Raw genomic sequence first — 19,858 nt, 5'->3', positions numbered from 1 at the left:
CATAATTTTTCTATAAACCATTGGAACGTGAAAACCACAGCAAGTAGGCTTTCCGTCTACAATGCCTGAAAGGCAGCATCTCTCCTGCTGCTGGTTTACCTTAGTGATTCACACTCCACAGACGCACTGGGATAACTGGACTGGATAACTGGTCTCTGCTGTCATATCAGAGATGAGACGAGGAGCCTGCAGGAGACTGTGAAGCCGAGGCGGGGAGACGCAGCACTGAGCTGAAGGTGGGATATTTTTGTTTGCTGATCATGAAAAGACGGAATGGACATGATAATAATTAGCATAACTCAGTGTGTTAAGATCAGTAAAATCACTGATTAAATGATACAGACATTTGAAATTGAATTTACTGTTATGACCAACATAATTATTTCCCAGAATTTATATTGGTTACTATAGTACCTAAATGTATGTAGAGACACAGAAAATGAGAGTCAAAACTTTTTTTCTTTTTTCTTTTTTCTTTTTTTTTTTCCCTGGGGGAGGACCCTCAGACCCCCTTCCTACTGTGCCACCCCCACCTCTCAAACCAAGGTTACGCCCTTGCATAATTGGGAGGCTGACGCGCCACAACGTAACAGAGACGCTACCCTCACTCGTCCCACAGCTGACTGAAGTGTGTGTGAGAGACATTGTGAAAGAAGGCACAATGAAGGAATCCATCGAGGGGATTGAGAGGTTTGACAGTCCGGGGAAAGGACGGGGGCTCCGCGTCACCAAAGCCTTCAAAGTGGGAGAGCTTCTCTTCTCCTGTCCGGCGTACTCCTGCGTGCTGTCGGTCAAAGAGCGGGGCTGCTACTGCGAGTTCTGCTTCAACAGGTGACTCCCAAACAGCTCTTATTGTTTTCCCCACTCTGCATGCTGCCACAGTCCAATCCATGTAATTTCTTTATGGGATGAGACGATTTTGTTTTGTGAGGAAAGCGCGTCAAGAGCGCACAGAGAACTTTTTTAAGCCTAAGGAGCTTCAAGCGATTACATTTGACAACATCCAGTACTATCCTGCAACATGTCACTCTGTTGTATTCATTTCTCATCCTTAATTCTTAGGTTTGACAAACTGCCTTTAAATGAGGCCAGCCTGCCTCCCTGTCCTAAGGGATGCAGCAGGCGGCTCCCAGGCCACACCACCATTTGTCAAAGACATGTCAGACCATAAATGCTATTTCGGGGATGTGGCTCATCTTACTAAATGTTACTGGAAGAGTATGGCGGTACATGTGTGGCCTCCTCCATGTAGGCACCCAGGGAATCAAGTGAATGGTACATATGAGGAAAACACTGTGTGACTCAAATGTCGGCTTGAGTGTAAATTCTATTGAATAGTTTTGATTTATGGGGAGGGGTAATAAATTGCATCAGTATTAATCTTTTTTTTTTTTTTTTTTATCTGTTCCCCTATTGAACAGGCTATGTTGCAAACAAACACCATTTAAACCTATTTAAACCAGTCTCTGGAGTAATCCTTTGGTAAGCTTGTCCCTTGTAAGTATAGGAGCATGTATTCTCCTGAGATAATTTCACACTCATAAAGCATTAGACTGTTATGAAGTATTTGCAAGTCTTTATTTGCAATCCTCAATTTTTCCATCAATTTTTCCATCCAGTGGGATTATTCAACTTCTTTGCACATGGATATTATGGATTTGATATTTGTTTGCATAGAATTCAGAAATTATTTTGGTATAAGAAGTATTCTAATAAGTAGTAGTAATTGCAGTTTTTAATGACTTCTTTTGTTGGCTATGAGATTACACCACCTACACTGCACACAGGAAAGTTTGCACTCAAATAGAACACACCAGTGCTCTTCATGTTAATATATCGGCTTGAAAATATTTAACTCCACTTATGAACCGCAGTCTAGTTAACCTTTTTCAGAAGACAAAAGTTGAATAATCTCTCTGGGCTCCTCGTCTCATCACCGAATCAATTAAAAAATTTGCCCCGAGAGCTAAGGCTGTCAAAGAGTCAGCTCATTAATTCTGTGCTTGATTGTGTCGGATTTTCATTTGGAACAAACTGTATCTGAAAAACAAAACTGATAGTTCATATGGCAAAGATTTCTGTGATGTGAATGATTTTCATGAATTGGATTTGGAGAAGCGACGCCTGTTTTGGGCTTTCACAGGATGACATGGGGCACTGTTTTTCAGTGATTTGGGAGGAATACCACTGATTTTTCAGCCTGATGGAAAAGTATGTGACTCACGGTGACGGACACAATGAAAAATCTTGTCCAGAGTGGCAGCCTAACATTGCAGCCAAGTTATTCTACACGACCATTTATCTTCCATCTTTTCAAAGTGTTTTAGACAAAAACAGAGGGGAAGAGGCGCTGCTTTGCATCCGTAGTGTAGAATAGACAGGTGCTCTTTCCAAGTAGATGTAGCTGCAGCCTTCAACTAATACAAAACACACCACATCAGTGTAAGAAAGCCTACATGTACATTGAGGAATGCCCATTTATGTCCTTACAAGAAACGGTCAGTGCACTGAGGTTAAGTTTAGGGCAAGTAAAGGAGGCTGCAGCTGGACCCCTCTCTGTCCCTCTGTGAGAGTGCAGTCTGGATCATTCCTGTTTTCTACAGGGATGGGCAGTTCATTTGCTTTGCCTGTAGCCTAGTGCAGCGTTGGTGATGTTCCATGTTGTCCATTCACATAATGTGCTGTGACAGTGTATGGCATGGGCATGAAATCAACCTAAGTATTCAGGCTCTCTGGGGGTCATTATAAATCACAGCTAGATACCATACAGCAGGTTGGCTTCCTTGAATGATAGGACACATTTTAATGTGATGTCCGAGTGTGTTAAATGATAGGGATGGTGGGAAAAATCAACTCATATGATATGAAGAGTGATTTATTTTTTTTTTTTTTTGGCTGATTTTTTATATTGCCATGTTGACCCCAAATTGATATTTTACCTGTCATTTTATTCATTTTTTAAATTGACATCCTTGTTATTATTGTTTTTTTGATTTAATTTTATTTTTATCATTTTTTATTATTTTAATTTTATTTTACTGACTTTAATTATGTAATTCAATTATGTAATTTGCTTTTTTCATTCATCTTTATACATTTATTTATAAAGATGAGATTCATTACAGTAACTGTCAAATTGAACAGTCATAACTTTGTCCAAAATTGCACAGTATAAAATGCTGAATTGCAATACTTAGAAAATTAGAAAATTGCAATATTTAAGGAATGGCAATACATTTTGAATCGGGACCCAATTATGGTGAAATGAATCTGATCAGGGAGTTTGTGCTGATTCCCATCCCTATTAAATGACATGGTTATGGTATCAGTATGTGATTTGTTCCTCTGTGTTCTGCAGTCTGAGTGATTCATAGCCTCTCCGGTTTGGACTCTTTTCTACTGTAAACAACATATAAAATTGTTGAGGTGTGAGTAGGATGTTGGTTTCTTTTCCGCGGATCAATAATGCACCATGGGAAACAATCTGATCCATCCAAGACTGCAGGATTTGGCAAGACTCTAGACAAAACACAGTAGACGGCAGCCCATCTACAGATCTAAGAGTCGGCGGGCTGCTGTGTTTTCCCACCTCAAGACGAAGACACTGTTTTGAACTTGGCCTGACTACCTTCAGTAAGCATCTCCAGGCCCTCAGGCTGGGCTTTTGGCTCGCTCTTGCTGTTTGGGCTGTTGAGTTGCTGCGTTACTGCTCTGTTCGGTGTACTGTTCGGACAGCTGGTCCACCATAAGGTCATCTCTATTAATACCACAGAATGTTTCAAAGCACTTCATTGCTATCAGTTACGACAGGAGAAACACCACCAGCAAGTGCTGCGCTCGGAGGAACAGGGGAGGATGTAAAGCTGGAATTTATTTGTCTCTCCTTACACTCACTCACACAGATGGGATTGAAGACGACGAGAAGACCCCACCTCGGGCTGATGTGCTCAGATCTCTGATGTCTGTTGGCTGCCGTGTTGCTCAAAGTTTAACTTTGCTTGAGGCGCTTGACATGGATAATGTTTCTCAGTAAATATGAAACCAGCTTTGTCAGCACTGTGGAGGCACTCGCTTGAGGTTTACAAAAATATGAGAACTACTTGAAAGATGCCATAGATTTACTCCCACTACTAGACTGTGATGTGGAGGTCATTTGCCATTAGAAATTTAAACTAACTCCACCTCCATAGAGTGTTGCCTGACGGTCTTAAAGGACCATACCCGTGATTCTGAATGCCTAATATCCCAGGATAATATCTGCAAAATATAAAAACACATTTCACATTTCTGCTAATATTTTCCCAAAGCAAGCAGTCATATTTCAGGACTCTGATACCTTTTTTCCCACCCTCTATCCAACTACTGGTTTCCATTTATTCCACTACGATATGAAAATGAACCTTCAAACACTTAAAATTTCTTCACAATCTCTGCCAGAGAATATAGTCCCTGCAGGAAATGTTTGCTTTAAACAGCCAGTTATAAGTTCTGTGGTTTCTGAATGGTGATGACTTTGCTAGCCACACGAGCAAAATATTATAAGGTGGATGTTTCAACTAAAAACTCAAATTTGATTATATGTTGTAGAACCTTTAGTACGCCCACATGATTTGAAAACAGGTTTGTTGCAGTGTAAAATGTGGGTAAACTAGTAAATGAGTAATCTGAATCTTGGTTCTCACGTTTCTGGCTTTAGGACGAAACAGTTACCGAGTAAACTCTCGAATATCATGATGATGAACACTGAATTCTTTATAGATGTTGGATATTCACTTTACATCCTGCAAACCCACATAAATGTGCAATAGTAGAATGGGAGGTATGTTTGTCAGGCTGCACTTGATGCTTTGCTTTTTTTTAAGTTGACATGTTGTTTTGGCAAAAAAAACCTGCCTAAAACAAAATTCCTGTCACAGAACATGAATGGAATAGAATGGACATTTTTCTGTTTGCCTTGGTCATTTGGCTGGTACCGAATCGAATGGTGACTAGTTGGCTTTGGGAACAAGTCAGTAGGGCTGTAAGGTGTGTCACACTGGGTTGGAAATGGTGCAGATGCGTCGTCATGTAGCCTGAAAGCAGAAATGAATGAAAGAATTATGAACATTTGAAGCTGTCCTGGTGCATTACACCAGCTGGCATAACATCTTCCCCACTCTATCAGCTTCTTCAGTCAACATGTTTGTGTGTGTGTGTGAAAGTACATCTGAAGATCTCTCAGTTAGTTCTTAGTTAAGGCTGTGAGGTCCATTACTTACACACTCAGTGTTTTGTCATTTTTAGGAAGGAGCGCTTGGCAAGATGTGGCAAGTGCAAGAAGGCCTTTTATTGCAATGCCAGCTGCCAGGTAGGAAACGCATTTGCTATTTCAATCATGTCTGTGTTGCAATTTATTCTCATCTCCTGGTATGATGTGATTCCATGGTTAGTTACATCTAGTGTTGCAAAATTCCCGGAATTTTCAAAGTTGGAACATTTCCATGGGAATTTTTGGAAATTAACGGGAATTAACGGGAATAAACAGGAATTTTGGGGGAATTTTCAGGAATTTATATTCACTGCATTCACCCGGTCATATACATGTATACTTAATAAACATTTAGGTTTGTTATAAGCAGATATGCATGCAAACATGTTACATTTTAATGAATTTCCAGGGAATTTTCGGGAATTTTCCCTAGCTGAGTCAAACCGTGTTAATTCAGGCATAGGAATGTGTGCAGTTCTATTGTTAAGGTGTGCATATGAAGCGGTTCAAACTACCCATTAAAATGCATAGAAATGCAGGAAATTGAATCATGATGCTGATGTGATGATCGTCTGTCTCAGTGGAAGTGCTGTAGCCTAGTGGAGTATAGGCTACTGATGGATGATGATTAAATGTGCTCGAAATTATTTGCATATGTGAATCATGGTGGACAGCTGAATTTGCATTGAATCATGCAACATATTTGTTTCCACCAAAATGCAAAGTTTACTGTTTATATTTCAGTTTTATTTCACACACTTGGGTATGGGGATGATAATTTTACAGTATGCTGGCATTGTGGCCTTTGGGTTAGAGGTGAGTCCTGAGTTCAGGACATTAGGGTTTCCATTTCCAAAATGGTGATATTGATGTTGACATTCATTTTATTGATTATTGTTTATTTTTGCCCCATTCACCTTAAGTTAACAAAAACAAAAAGAAAAATTTCCAAAATTCCCAAGCATAAATTTCCATGGAAACTTTTTCAAAACCTCATTCAAATTGATGACAAGAAAAACGAAAATTCCCAAAATTCCCGAGCCGAATTTTCCTGGGAATTTTCGGAAAAATTGAAAAAAAAAGTGACAGCAAAAATCTTCTGAAAATTTCCAATATTCTAGAGTGAAAATTCCCATGGGAATCTTCGGAAAGTTTCTGGTAAATTTCCCAGAAACTTTCCACCCCTTTGCAACACTAGTTACATCATGCATCCTCAGGTGGGCTTCAAAGAAAGAAAGAAAGAAAGAAAGAAAGAAAGAACGAAAGAGGTTTTTGGTATGTTAAAGGCAACCTTAGGCTGAAAATCAAAATTAGAACACAAAAAATATATAATCATAGAGCAAAAGAGCTTCTGCTACTAGGACAGAGCAGTCAAGGAACAGGCCGTGTGTATTTGGAGGAGCAGATGGGTGAGGTAACATTAGATTAACACAGTGTGGAGTTACCACCATGGGCACTAGCATAGCTTAGGGGCCCTGCATTACCAACTGGTCGGCTCTCTGATGTTTGTGTGGTGGAACCAAGACTTTAACTAGCTGGGTTTTTGCCATATGTGCTCAGATTTTAATCTGCTGTAGTCTACAGAAAGCTATTTCTGTGTATATCTGTTTTGAGCATCATCAAATGTGTGTGCGTTTATGTGTGTGTGTGTGTGTGTGTGTGTGTGTGTGTGTGTGTGTGTGTGTGTGCACTTGCATGTATGTCAGAAAGGGGACTGGGCCATGCACAAACTGGAGTGCTCAGCAATGATTGCATTTGGAGAGAACTGGTGTCCATCAGAGACGGTTCGCCTGGTGGCCAGAATCCTGGCCAAGAAGGTTTGACAATTAATCTATTTGAGAATCATTTTGCACATAGTTTATTGACTTATTTATTTTTATTCATTACGCTGTGTGTGTGTGTGTGTGTGTGTGTGTGGTCATGGGCTGTTTTCTGTAGAAAGCGCAGAAGGACAGATGTGCGTCTGAGAAGCTGCTGCTGATCGGAGAGATACAATCACGTGAGTCACTGCTCAGTCAACACGCACATGCACACACACACAGTCATACAAACAAACACCCACACATGCTCACACACACACACAAGGAAGATGTCATGGATGTCAAGGTGTGAGGAATCTTTAGCCTGCTCTGGCTTTGTTTTATATTCTTTTTCTGATCTTGTCTAATTAGCTAATTTTAGCTCTTATTTGACTCTGCATTTTGTGATCTTTGTAATTTGATTTGGAATCTGATTTGGTTTAATTGGCTAATTTAATTTGTTAATTTCCCCACCTGGTTGGCACCTATTGTACACCTGACTAGCCAGGAACGGGTTCCCTCCCTCTGTGGTCTCAGGATTCATTTTCCTTTCTCTTTTTCATCTGTGTGGTTTTTTGGGGAGAACCTTTTTCTTGAACACTATGAGGATGAAGTCCTGTTTGGGTTATTCTAAACATGTGGGCCAGGAAAGCCCTTTGAGACTGTAAACAGTGATTTGAGGCTCTAAATAAACTCAAAATTGAGCCTTTTTTACCTTATTACTGTAAGAATATTCACAGTGTTGGTTATTTATGCAATTACAGAAAGGCCTGCTAACTTACTTTGCAAATAATCAAGGCTGTTTCGGACAAGGGGCAACAGGCCAAAGAATTTCTCCTGACAATGACAGTGCTTCTTTGTTTAACTTGCTCAAAACTGCAGTGGGATTTGCACCACATTATCACCATCATTCCTGCAACAGGCTAACAGAGCCTCCATGCACGGTGGACCAGTCGGTTTTAATTTTGTAGATTTCGGATATCAGTGTAAGAAGTCAGTTATTTCTGAGGCTGATGGCCAGCTGGACCAACATGAATGTTTTCTCCAAAATCTGTGGTGATCTACCTAATAGATTCGGTGATATGCTGGTTGGTCTAGATTTAGAAATTCATTCATCCCTATGGCTATCAATCTAGTGAATAAGGTCAGATAGACCAGTAGGATGTTGATTTGCGTGTCTTGCACAGGTGGCACTTTACTCTGTAACTTTTTTTTTTCTTTCAATTTTTTTAAAATTATTTATTATCTATTTATTGGTATTATGTTCCTGTACTTGTATCATGTAGGTATTTCATGTTACTTTTTTTTTTTTTTTTTTCTCATTTTCTGTTTGTGTGATGTGCAACACTGTACTGTTCGATATGTGCGGCTGCAGCATGGGCGTTGGGGCCCAGAACAAATTTCTCACTCTGTGAGACAATAAAGGTAATCTTGAATCTTGAATCTTGAATCTTGAATCTTGGTCGGTTATCACCCTGTGTTTGCCCCTGTTCCTCAGCGGGGCAAACACGTCATTCCCCAAAGGCTGATCAAATATGAACGAGTCAGTATTGAGCTTGAAGCGGAGGACCCTGCAGGCCTGGTGGTGGCACTCTGGTGGTCCAGCCAGGATTCTATTTTTATTGCCAGACCTCAGTGTCAAAATCGATCATTCCGCATTCAAAACAGGCCAGCAGGGTCTGAGAAGTAACTCTCACAGCAGGCATTCTGACAGGAAATAGCAGGTAAGCATAGGTGTTACTGATGATATTAATGAAGGTTCTGCTCCATTTCGGTCCAACAGAGCCAGGGTTCTGCTGTTGTGCATTCTAGTACATTGCAAAGGCTCTGTAGGCTCTGCTGACATGAAAATGGCTGCTATGGAAAAGGTCGATTGCGTGTAATGGACCAACAGACTGATGGACGGAAGGACAAACGGAGGGAGATCAATCCCTTCCCTGATCTTCCATTGTGGTGGACAACTACAAAGGCATTTGCACAGACTGCCTGAGTCTACTACTCTGTAACTGATAGTGTAGAGAAGAACTTAGTGATATTATCCATCACAGAAAACTCAGTGTCTTGTCAGTGTGTCTTGCTGTGTGTGTGTGTGTGTGTGTGTGTGTGTGTGTGCTGTGATGTGTATGTGTATGAGAGCGTCAGAGGTGCAAGTTAAGGTTACTGCTGAGACGCTGAGTCAGTGTGAGTGTCTCTGATGGAGGATAAATGTTACGTGTCGGGTGATAGAGCCAGTTCCACACACACACACACACACACACACACACACGAACAGTCGGGCAGATTATAGTATATTTATGATGTAGTGACGAATCTGATCCCATCTTGGCATAGCAAGAGTGACGAAGGGTGGGGAAGCTATTCATCCCAGGCTATTTACAACTGTCAAAGATCACCACTGTGCGCCAAGAGAAAGACCCCTTTGACACACACACAACGGCAGCAGCGGAAGAACTCATCTGTCTGTCATCTTGCTCATCTTCACGTCAACAAACCTGAGAAAGGAGCAGGTAGACAAGATGGCACTATTGCAGGGCATCGGCACAAGGCAAACCTTGTGTGTGTCTTTCTTTGTCTCCGGCTACGGTTACATGTGCCTTTTCAGGGCTATTTTTATCACCTGGTCATGCCAGAACATATAAAGTGTTCCATGTCAGTGGATGAAAATTGGATTTGGTTCAAAATGCTTTTGGATCTTTGAAACCAGAGGTGAAGATTTAATGCTGCACCGTGTGATTCTTCATAGGTGGGCATAAATGGCAGTGAGACCTATGTATCATGTTCCTTGATGTCATCTAAAGCATGCCTGTATTTGCTAACCCAGCCAGTCTTTAATTGCTTTAAACCAAAAAGTAACAAAGCAGAGGCAAAAGATCTAACGTTGGTGGATCCTCTTAATGGACCACTCACTTGCTGCTGTTTAGTAGAAAGTTTGTATTTGCACAAAGGATTTCTTGCCTTTGACTGTAGCTTACACCAGATTTTAATTTGGACAAACAGCGAAAGTCTACATCAAGCTTAGAAGGGTTTTGATTTAGGCTGACATGATTGTGATTTTTCAGGAAAAGCGTGGACATAGAGTGATATGATCAAATAAAATGCTATCTTTAGAGTCAAATCTTAGAAATAAAATCAAAATATGATATCTAACTGTAGCCTGTCTATCTCTACCCCTCTGTCTCAGATGTGGAGGATATTGACAATAAGAGGAGAGAGATGAACGAAGGAGACATCGCTGGTCTGCATCACTTCTACTCAAAACACTTGGACTTCCCTGACCACAGTGACCTGCTCTTGCTTTTCTCACAGGTGGAGCACACACATGCACAGACACGCACAAACATGCATGCACAAATGACAGGGTGCAACGTTGGCTATGCTCTGGTCATGCAGGCTCCTTAGTCCAGTAATTTTAGGCCAAAATTGGGGTCAACCTAGGACAAATTGCAGTAGAAGCAAACTCAACTGATTTTGTATCCTCAGTTTGTCCTGAGTGAGGGAAAAAAAGTCCCAAGAAATCCCATTGGTGGAAAGTTTTGAAAATCACCTATTTATGACCACATATTACCAAAAAACATTGTTTTTAACACACAGGGGGAAAGGGGTTCAAAATTTTACTTTCAGATATCACTATAAAAATTCACAAGTTGATTACACACACAAAGACAAGAAAAAAAGTCAATTACAAGTTCTTTGAATTATTCTGTTTACACATGCATATCACACATTATCTGATTTGATATGCGCTAATAAGAAATATAAGGAATAAATGCCAGAGGAGACATTTAAACAGTGAATTAAAAGGTTACTATATATATTGTAACCTTGAATTAAAAGGTTACTATATAACAGTGAATTATATATATGGTAACCTTTTAATTCACTGTTTAAATATCTGTTCTGGCATTTATATTCCTTATTAGCGCATATCAAATCAGATAATGTGTGATATGCATGTGTAAACAGAATAATTCAAAGAACTTGTAATTGACTTTTTTTCTTGTCTTTGTGTGTGTAATCAACTTGTGAATTTTTATAGTGATATCTGAAAGTAAAATTTTGAACCCCTTTCCCCTGTGTGTTAAAAACAGTGTTTTTTGGTAATATGTGGTCATAAATAGGTGATTTTCAAAACTTTCCACCAATGGGATTTCTTGGGACTTTTTTCCCTCACTCAGGACAAACTGAGGATCCAAAATCAGTTGAGTTTGCTTCTACTGCAATTTGTCCCAGGTTTTTTCATGAAATAACTGGACTACCTTCTAGCTGTTGTTTGTCAGTTGGGACCAAAGAACTTGAGTAAAGTACAACAGGCCAGCAGCTCTGTTTGCCACGGTCATTTGGCTGGTACAGAATACAGTGGTGATTATAGTTGTTTGCTATGTCGAAAAGTCAGTAGTGCCTGAAAGTTTGAACTGATTCTAATTTCCAGGGTCTAGGGTCCAGTGTTGACCAGATTTATATGGCACATAATGGCAACATGACACAGGGTATGACATGACATAGATGCTCTGCCAGGGTCCTGTGTTGTTAAGGTCCTATGTTCCCAGGGTCCTATGTGTGTTAGGTTAGGGTTAGTGTTAGGGTTGAACTGGAAAACATAGGACCCTGAGAGCATCGGACCTTCAGAATCTTGGACCCTGGTAACAGAGGACCCTGGGATTATAGGAACTTGGGAACCTATAGGACCCTGGTAGCATGGGACCTTGAGAACATTGTACCCTGGGAACATAGGACCCTTGGAACTTAGTGCCTGAAATCAGTTTATGCATATGTCTGAAAGCATAAATGACTAAAGGAGGTCGTGATTTGGCTGAGGTCAGTTTATACAGAAGCTAGCCTAGTACCATGGCAACGATACACATAAAAATGTCTGACGCTCCAACCATCCTGGTGTGTTGATTTGGATGGGAAAGCCCATTCTACTCTGCTCAAGTTCTGTGGTTGGGACTTTTTCTCTCTCCTACATCTCACTTGTCTAGTGCTTGTATTCTGTAACTCAGTGAGTCCTTGCTAATGATTTCTCCTTCAACCATGATTCATAGAGAAAGAAGATTTCTATAACTTGTTATAAAACAGCTGACTAGAGCAACACAGTGATGTTATCGTGGTGTTTTTCTCTCTCCTGCCATGTTCCCTGTTCATCAGGTCGCTTGTAATGGTTTCACTGTGGAGGATGAAGAACTGTACCATATGGGCACTGCACTCTACCCAGAGTAAGGAAAACACACAACCACACATACATGTACGTATGCACAGCTATTCACTCAGGTTTTGGTGCAACATGTACAGGTATTTTACAATAGCCTCCACTGTCCTCTCCCTTAATAACTACTGTTGAGGTGCCCTTGAGCAAGAGTCTTAGCCTGCAATAGATCCTTTTCATAGGAGCCATTTTGACACTAATGACATCTAATGCTACTAATGACATCACTTAAGGTTCTGTTCTGTGAAGCAGAGTCTTTCCAGTGAGCCAGCATGAACAATAGCAGACTCTAAATAGAGCAGAACATTTATTAATGTCAGCAGTAACATCTGTGTTCACCCTGCTATTTTATGTCAAAATGGCTTGTGTGAAAAAGGTCTGTTGCTGCTGAGGGGCTTACAGTAGCAAACTGCTGATGCACTAGGCAGCTCCAAGTATTTTTTTTTTTTTTTTTTAACCGAGGACTACCTGCTAAAAAAAGCGAGTGACATAGTTTACATTAGCGGAAGTCCGGAGCTGCATGTTTCACCTCCAGGTTAAGTGGTATCACAATCTTCCAACCACACTGAAACACAGTGTCAGATGTTCTGCCTGGGTGGTCTCTGATTACAGCTACAGTATGAGCATAAGTTGAATTGGAAAAAAAGCTTAAAGGTAGCTTAAAGTTACACTGAGGCAAGGATTATGGATACAAGTAGGTGGTCTGTTTACACCTTTGCCAGTCATCACTGATACTGATAATAGAACCTTTTCATGCCAGCCCTTTGGACATGAAATAGCAGGGTAAGCACAGGTATTACTTTAATACTTTAATGTCATTAATAAAAGTTATGCTCCATTGAAGTGTACCAGAGCCTTTCCAGTGAGCCAGCATGCACAACACTGTAACCCCGGCTCTGTTAAACCAAAATGAAACAAATGTAATTAATGCTATTAGTAGCACCTGTGTTCACCCCGCTATTTCATGTCAAAATGGCTGGTGTGAAAGGGTGTAGTACCTGGGACTGTTAGAGGGTTCAGAACGCTGGCTACCCTGTTTACACGGATGTATTGAAGTATCTAATATGGAGTAGTGCCACACCTTGCTTCAGAATAGTTTCAGCCGCACATGCGATTATACTGAATTCCTAACCATGTGTGGTAAGACATTGGACTGTTCTTGAAGCAGGAAAGCATCCAGTTCTATGAGGTAGGAATTCCCAGAAAATCCCACAAAAGATCAGTTTTTAGATGGGGTGAGAGATCATCTTTGTTTGGGATATGTGCTTTCTTTACAACAAGCTGTGCATCTCTGTGCATGGGGCCTGGGTACAAGTGGTTGTTGAGGAGCAGCCCTTTACTAAGCTGGTAAATACCAGCTCAGATGCCTTTCACAAACATTTAAACACTAGAAATCTGATCCAGCATCACTTATCTCATCTTTAAATAAATAATCTTTAAAAGATCTTTAAATCTCAGGTACCCATGGGGGTCCCATGTCTGACTTTGAAAACCACTGACCTATATGTGAAAGTGCCCCTGTTCCTACATCAGTCATTCTCTTCATCACCTAAATGTATTCAGGAAGTGTGTGAGACAGAGAAGGTGTAATAATCCTTCTGTCTCTGTCTCTCTGTCTCTCTCCTCAGTGTGGCACTCATAAACCACAGCTGTCTTCCCAGTGTCATAGTCACATACAACGGGACGATGGCTGAGGTGCGGGCGGTGCAGGACATGAATCCTGGGGATGAGGTGAGGAACGGGGACAGCTGCGAACAGAGGGGGTTGGGTCGGGTCCCGACTTTTGTCTGTTTGCGCCTGTCTGTGTGTGCGTATGTGTGTGGACTGGCGTGTGTTACGAGAGAGCGTAGAGTGTGACACATTTACACATAATATTTATTCTGACTGCGAGCCAGATTTCATGCTGGATTAAATCTTTGATAAGGGATTTGTTTGGCGTCTGAAAGGTGAAACCCCTCAGGCTTGGGTTTTGGGCTGTGACCCAGTTTAAGAATTTAGCAGAGAGTGAGGGACCCAGAGGGTAGACAGGTCTCATGCTGAACTGGAAGCCCTTAAGAAGTTAAATGAGGAACCCCAAATTAGTGAATTTAGTGAATCAGCCTGACTATTTCTGAGTAACAAAAAGTCATGGTCCTCAGGGTAGGACATCTTTGAGTCAGCCTTGTATTGGCTTTGGTTATGAATATCAAACTGTTTCCTATGCACCTGTTCTTATTCCTTTGTTTGTGACATTCATTTCATTTTCCAATGCTATGTAATGACATATATTACTTATATTACTTTTCATCAGATTAGGGTATTCTGATTAGAGGCTGAGGCACTTGCAAGACCATAGCTTTGTTCATAAGAATAAGTAAAATAATTACTTTACATATGTGGCAGTCCTTCCTATGACTGATAAAATTTATACTGCCTTAAACTAATAAAAAAAATAAATAATATTTTTTGATGTATCCAAAGCTTTTAATTTTGATATCATACCAAGTAAAAGATCTCTTTATGGTTTTAATGGCCTCAGTCGTATATGGCTTAAAAATTACATTAATAATAGACAGCAATTCATTTATATGAATGGATGGACAACAGCATAGGCTGTAATGACATGTGGTGTCCCACAGGGGTCTAATTTTAGCCCACTTTTGTTCCTTATCTATATCAATGACCCATTCTGCTACGTCATCATCCTTGTTCCCTGTACTTTTTGCCCATGCTACACTCAAATTATCATCTCAAAAAAACTTCCAAATGGTTCCAATTAAATAAACTATCTTTAAATGTAAAAAAAGAATCTAATTTTATAATTGTCACCGCAATAAATAAATAAATAAATAAAAAATACTGTAAATTACTGTATAAATTCTGGAATATCAGAAGTTTGGTTCATCTGTCCCATTTGCTTACTGTTTGCTACAGCTTGATTTATCCTTACTTCACTATTGCTTTTGCATTTTGACTACTGTATATACGGATTTCATATAAATTGCATAATCTTGGAAGAGACTCTACTAATGCTAGTGCTTTTAGTGATGATCTTGAGTGGGTCTTGACCTCTTCCCTGTAGAGAATATGGAGGGGACAGTAACTTGAAATCATAATCTTAATAGCCTGGTGGCTTATCACTGAGATGTGAGATTTAAACGCAAAGAAGGGAAAGTGAGACATAGTCTGGACATGAGGTAACTGGTGGACTGGGGGCACTTCCGGTTTGTTGGTCAGTATGTCAAGCTTTATGAGTGTGTGTGTGTGTGTGTGTGTGTGTTTAGTTGGGGGTTGTGTAGCAGCTGATTAAAGAGGCTGGCAGGGATATTTTCAGACCTGACCTTTAAACCTGTGGTGTGTAGCATGGAATTGGTCTTCGAGACACTCAACCAAGATGAAGCATCTTACAGATGAAGTGTGTTAATGTGTGTGTGTGTGTCCCTCTGTCATTTCTTGTCTCTTAAAAATACCTGTAGGTACTCATCAGCTACATAGACCTTCTCTATCCAACAGATGACCGCAATGACAGGTTGAGAGAGTCATACTACTTCACCTGTGACTGCCAGGAATGTAAAACCAAGTCCAAAGTAAGAGCTCCTAAATAAAGTGTTGAGTGAGAAGACAAAATAGAATGGCATTTCTGTACCCACCAACCTGTGGAATGGTCCCTATATAGAAATGTATGCTATAATTCATACAATTTTAATTCACATATGAATACTTTCCAAATTGTTTTACACTGAGTGTCAAAGATTGTTTAATTCTAATGCTCAGCCTTCCCTCTTTGCCCTCAGGACAAAGTGAAGTTGAAAGTGCATAAGCGGTCTGACCCCATCAATCCGGAGGTCATCAGCAACATGGTCCGCTATGGGAGGAATGCCGTCAGAGAGTTTCGAGCTGCCAAGCACCAGAAATATATCCTTACATGTCATTAGATATGGTGTCTGACTCTCCATTGTGGTCTGTTATGTAGCACAACTAGTTTGTCTTTTTCATTTTTGACCAATAACATGTACAGCTCTCCAAACAGCACAGCCTGCCCAGTGACTAACAGAAGATTTGGAAAAGAAGTGGAAAAACTGCAGCTGTCTTGAATTTTAACAATTTATTCATAAGGAATGAATTTATTACTTTGCCCAGTTTTATTACAGCCAAAGCTTTACCTTTATGACTATTTGATTGGTAAATAAAAAAAGAACTTGGTTGACCAGTTGAAGGGACTTTCCCATTCAACATATCAGGATGATTTTATGTGTATTGTTGCCGTGGTATCGGGGTAGTTTCCATAAACTGACGTCAGGCAAGTCACAGCTCCATGAGGTGAGACGTTTTGCAGCGAGGACCAAAGCAGCAGAAAGACATCTCACCTTACATGTCCGTTTGCCGTTAAAAATTAATACATTTTATTTCTTTTCCACTAGATGTCAGCTACAAACGAATCCGTGACAGGGTGGTAGCACTCAAGGAGTTACATTTAGTAAAAGTTATATTTCATGATGCCAACCAGTTAGTTTGCCAGCTTTGCCACACCAGGCCAGATTCAAATATTCACAATTCTTGTAGTAATTTCTGCTTTCAGGCTACAGCAACAGTGCAGCAAATCTGCACAGCTTTCCAGCAAATAACTATAGTTACCACTTTATTTTATACCAGCCAAATGACCACAGCAAACAGAGCAAGGACTGTTCTACTCCATTCAATAACTTAAGTGCAAATGGTGACAGTTAGTGTCCATTAGCTGCAGTGAAATAGCTGAGCGTTACTAGCAGTCTTGACTTGTGATTGGTTGCCTCTGAGAGGGGATGCCTCCTTTAAAATAAACTCATCTTCCCCGCTATTGACTCTGCATTATTCAACAAAGGCAGCTTCACTGTGGAGGAGACTCAGCATGTTCAGCTTCAGCTTTTGTTGATGTAGCCTTGACTCTCATGCACCTCCCAGTGAGTTACTGGAGATATGCGAGCGGAGCCTTGACAAGATGGGAGCAGTGTTTGATGACTCCAATGTGTACATGCTCCACATGATGTACCAGGCCATGGGGGTGTGTCTCTACATGGAGGATTTGGATGGAGCCATCAGCTACGGCGAGAAGATCCTCAAACCTTATTGGTGCTAAGTACTTTCTAAAAAAGTAAAACCGTATAAATGCATAGCTTGTCCTGTATTTTATTTATGCATCATCACAGAGTTACTATATAAATACTGTGGAAGCCCCTTCTGGGCCCAGACGTTGTTTAGGGGTGGCATTAGTTACGTATTTGAAGTTGATGTGAAATCGTGTCCTGAAAATGTGAGAAGGTGGCTTAGAAGGTGTAAATTTTCAGCAAGCTCAGGAAGGAAACATGGCTTTAAAAAGAAAAAAAAATGGCTCTTGTTAGATTTGGTTTACATTCTGTGTTGATGCAGTGAGATTGAGGTGGAAGTTATCTCTGTTTTCTTGTAAGGACCATACCAGTGATTTTGAAAGTTTGGCCCATTTACTACAATTGACTCACATTTTCTATTGCACCAAACCATTTTGTAAATCATGCGGGGGTATTAAAGATTTCACACCATATACTCAAATCCCTCAATTTCCTAATTTGAATTTTTGTTTGAAACACCCACCTTATAATGTTTAATTTCTGGGGCTAATAAAGCTGTCACCCGTTATAAACCGGAGAATTGATAATTGGCTGTGGAAAGCAAACATTTTGCAGGGACTAGTTTCTGGCAGAGACACCGTTTCACTGCACCCAGTTTGAGTTCAATTCGTAACAGAGCCGCTGCTTTTAGGAAAACTACTGTAAACAACTATTACAGTGATGGAATATTGGTGTGAAGAAAGTTTGAAGTCTCTTAAACTTAATTTCCGTATCATAGTGGAATGAATGAAATCCAATGGCTGGATGAAAGGGAGGAAAATTGCGCCATTCTAAAGCACAACTGCACGCTTTGGGAAAAGATTAGCAGAAATGTGAAGGAGATATTACAAACATGCAGAATCACTGGTATGGTCCTTCAATCTTTATGTTATTTTCTCTAATAACTTTGCACTTTGAAAGCAATTATTCATCTGTTTTCGAGTCTGATGAGTGACCATGTGACTCCCTGTCCTGTGCAGCCAGCTGTATCCCGCCTACTCTCTGAATGTGTCCTCCATGTACCTGAAGCTGGGCAGGCTCTACCTGGCACTAGACAGACACTCTACGGGGCTCAGCGCTCTCAAGAAGGTAACAAGGACTGCTGTGGTCTTACTGTTCAGATCAGCAGTTTTCAAAGTGGGGAAGAGTTTAATTTCACTGTCATTTAATTACCTACTAACTGTCACTATGCAGAAAAGGTATGAGGGATCATTTTAACATTTTCTGGTCTCTGATTTAATCTCACCACAATGTATCGGTGTTCAAGTATTACATCTAAACAACTCTGAATCCTGTGAAAATTCACTTGATTTAATTCAAAAAACGGGGGAAAAGGTGATTAGCAAATTAGAAAAAATGCCAGATAAATAAACAATTAACCAAAAATACAACAACATCAACAATAACAGCAATTACATATTTAAATGTTAGATCAGTGATGCTGGATCAACATCAGATTGGGTCTGCTGATGTTTAGTTGTGGCTACTGGCTACAATTAATTAGTGTCAGTTTGATGAGCTTTATGAAATCCAAATGATGTTTTTGGAAATGCAATATACTGGAATCATGTCTAACGTATGTTGATATATACCTGACCATCTGACCATTTATGAATTAGGTTAATAGCTACATTTCGGAGGTACAGTTAATGTGAACTAGGTCCTGTACTGTATATATGTTTTTGTCTTTATTTTGTACATTGTTGTGAGTTGTTTTTGGTTGTTGTTTGTTTTGTCTTGTTGTGTGGTGTGTTTTTTGTAATATACTGTAATGTAAAGATAATTGTGTTGGGTGTGGACTCCAGGAAGATTAGCAATGGCCTTAGCCAAAGCTAATGGAGATCCAAAGAAAGATAAAGATTTTCAAACCAGAGCACTTGATTCCAGCGAGTAAGACCAGTTTGCCATGCAGTGAGAAATAGTGAACAGAAATGTAATATTTCCATATTGGGTATGTGTATGTGTTGTAACTGATTTGTGTGTTTGGACAGGCTCTGGCTATAATGGAGGTGGCTCACGGGAAGGATCATCAATACCTCACAGCGCTGCGCAAAGAGATAGCTTCTCAAAAATGAAGAGAAAGGGGAAAAATGAAAATATGGCCTGTCCCAATGGACTGCATCCACTGCAACAAATGGAGCATTCACAGAGCTATAGGCACTTTCTTCTTTCATTAGTATGAAGCAAAGATGGAGTAAGTTTTTATGAGTTGATATTTATCTTAGGACAGCTGTAAAATTGTATGTATGGACACTATGAAGTTGTTGAGTGCAGAATACTTTTGTACTAGGCAGATTTTAATGTTCATGTGTGGGATATTATGTCAATGAACTTTGTTTTTTCCCAGTTGGTCACTGTTTCTGTTCTCTTTGGCTCGGCTTGTGACTGGCATGTCAGCTGTGCTGTGCCTTCCATCAGTCTTGACTTGTTTACGCCTCTAGGTTGGGGGGTTAATGCAGAAAGTTGCTCTCACCAAATCAGTGCAGCTGTTTTTTGACCAGGGGTC

The 19,858-nt window shown here is 40.2% G+C and overlaps 1 protein-coding gene across 1 annotated transcript; it reads left to right on the top strand.

Annotated features, from left to right (window-relative positions):
* The first annotated feature begins 571 nt into the window (after positions 1 to 571).
* smyd2b (SET and MYND domain containing 2b) lies at positions 572 to 19,702 on the top strand. Its single transcript, XM_030047232.1, has 12 exons — positions 572 to 831; positions 5,284 to 5,347; positions 6,955 to 7,065; positions 7,187 to 7,247; positions 10,229 to 10,353; positions 12,193 to 12,260; positions 13,879 to 13,981; positions 15,706 to 15,816; positions 16,024 to 16,144; positions 17,164 to 17,338; positions 18,333 to 18,441; positions 19,344 to 19,702. The coding sequence occupies exons 1-12, from the start codon at positions 662 to 664 to the stop codon at positions 19,425 to 19,427; spliced, it is 1,302 nt and encodes a 433-aa protein (XP_029903092.1). The 5' UTR covers positions 572 to 661; the 3' UTR covers positions 19,428 to 19,702.
* Positions 19,703 to 19,858: the final 156 nt, after the last annotated feature.

The sequence above is a fragment of the Myripristis murdjan genome, chromosome 24 (assembly GCF_902150065.1).
Source record: "Myripristis murdjan chromosome 24, fMyrMur1.1, whole genome shotgun sequence".
Lineage (NCBI taxonomy): Eukaryota > Metazoa > Chordata > Actinopteri > Holocentriformes > Holocentridae > Myripristis > Myripristis murdjan.
This window is presented reverse-complemented; position numbering and strand designations above follow the sequence as displayed.

What these genes read in the sequence shown, in the direction of transcription:
- smyd2b (XM_030047232.1), top strand. Translation starts at nt 662, where the DNA reads ATGAAGGAATCCATCGAGGGGATTGAGAGGTTTGACAGTCCGGGGAAA. An exon ending in ATTGCAATGCCAGCTGCCAG is followed by an intron (nt 5,348 to 6,954) that starts GTAGGAAACGCA and finishes CATGTATGTCAG; the next exon opens with AAAGGGGACTGGGCCATGCA. An exon ending in ACATGAATCCTGGGGATGAG is followed by an intron (nt 13,982 to 15,705) that starts GTGAGGAACGGG and finishes AAATACCTGTAG; the next exon opens with GTACTCATCAGCTACATAGA.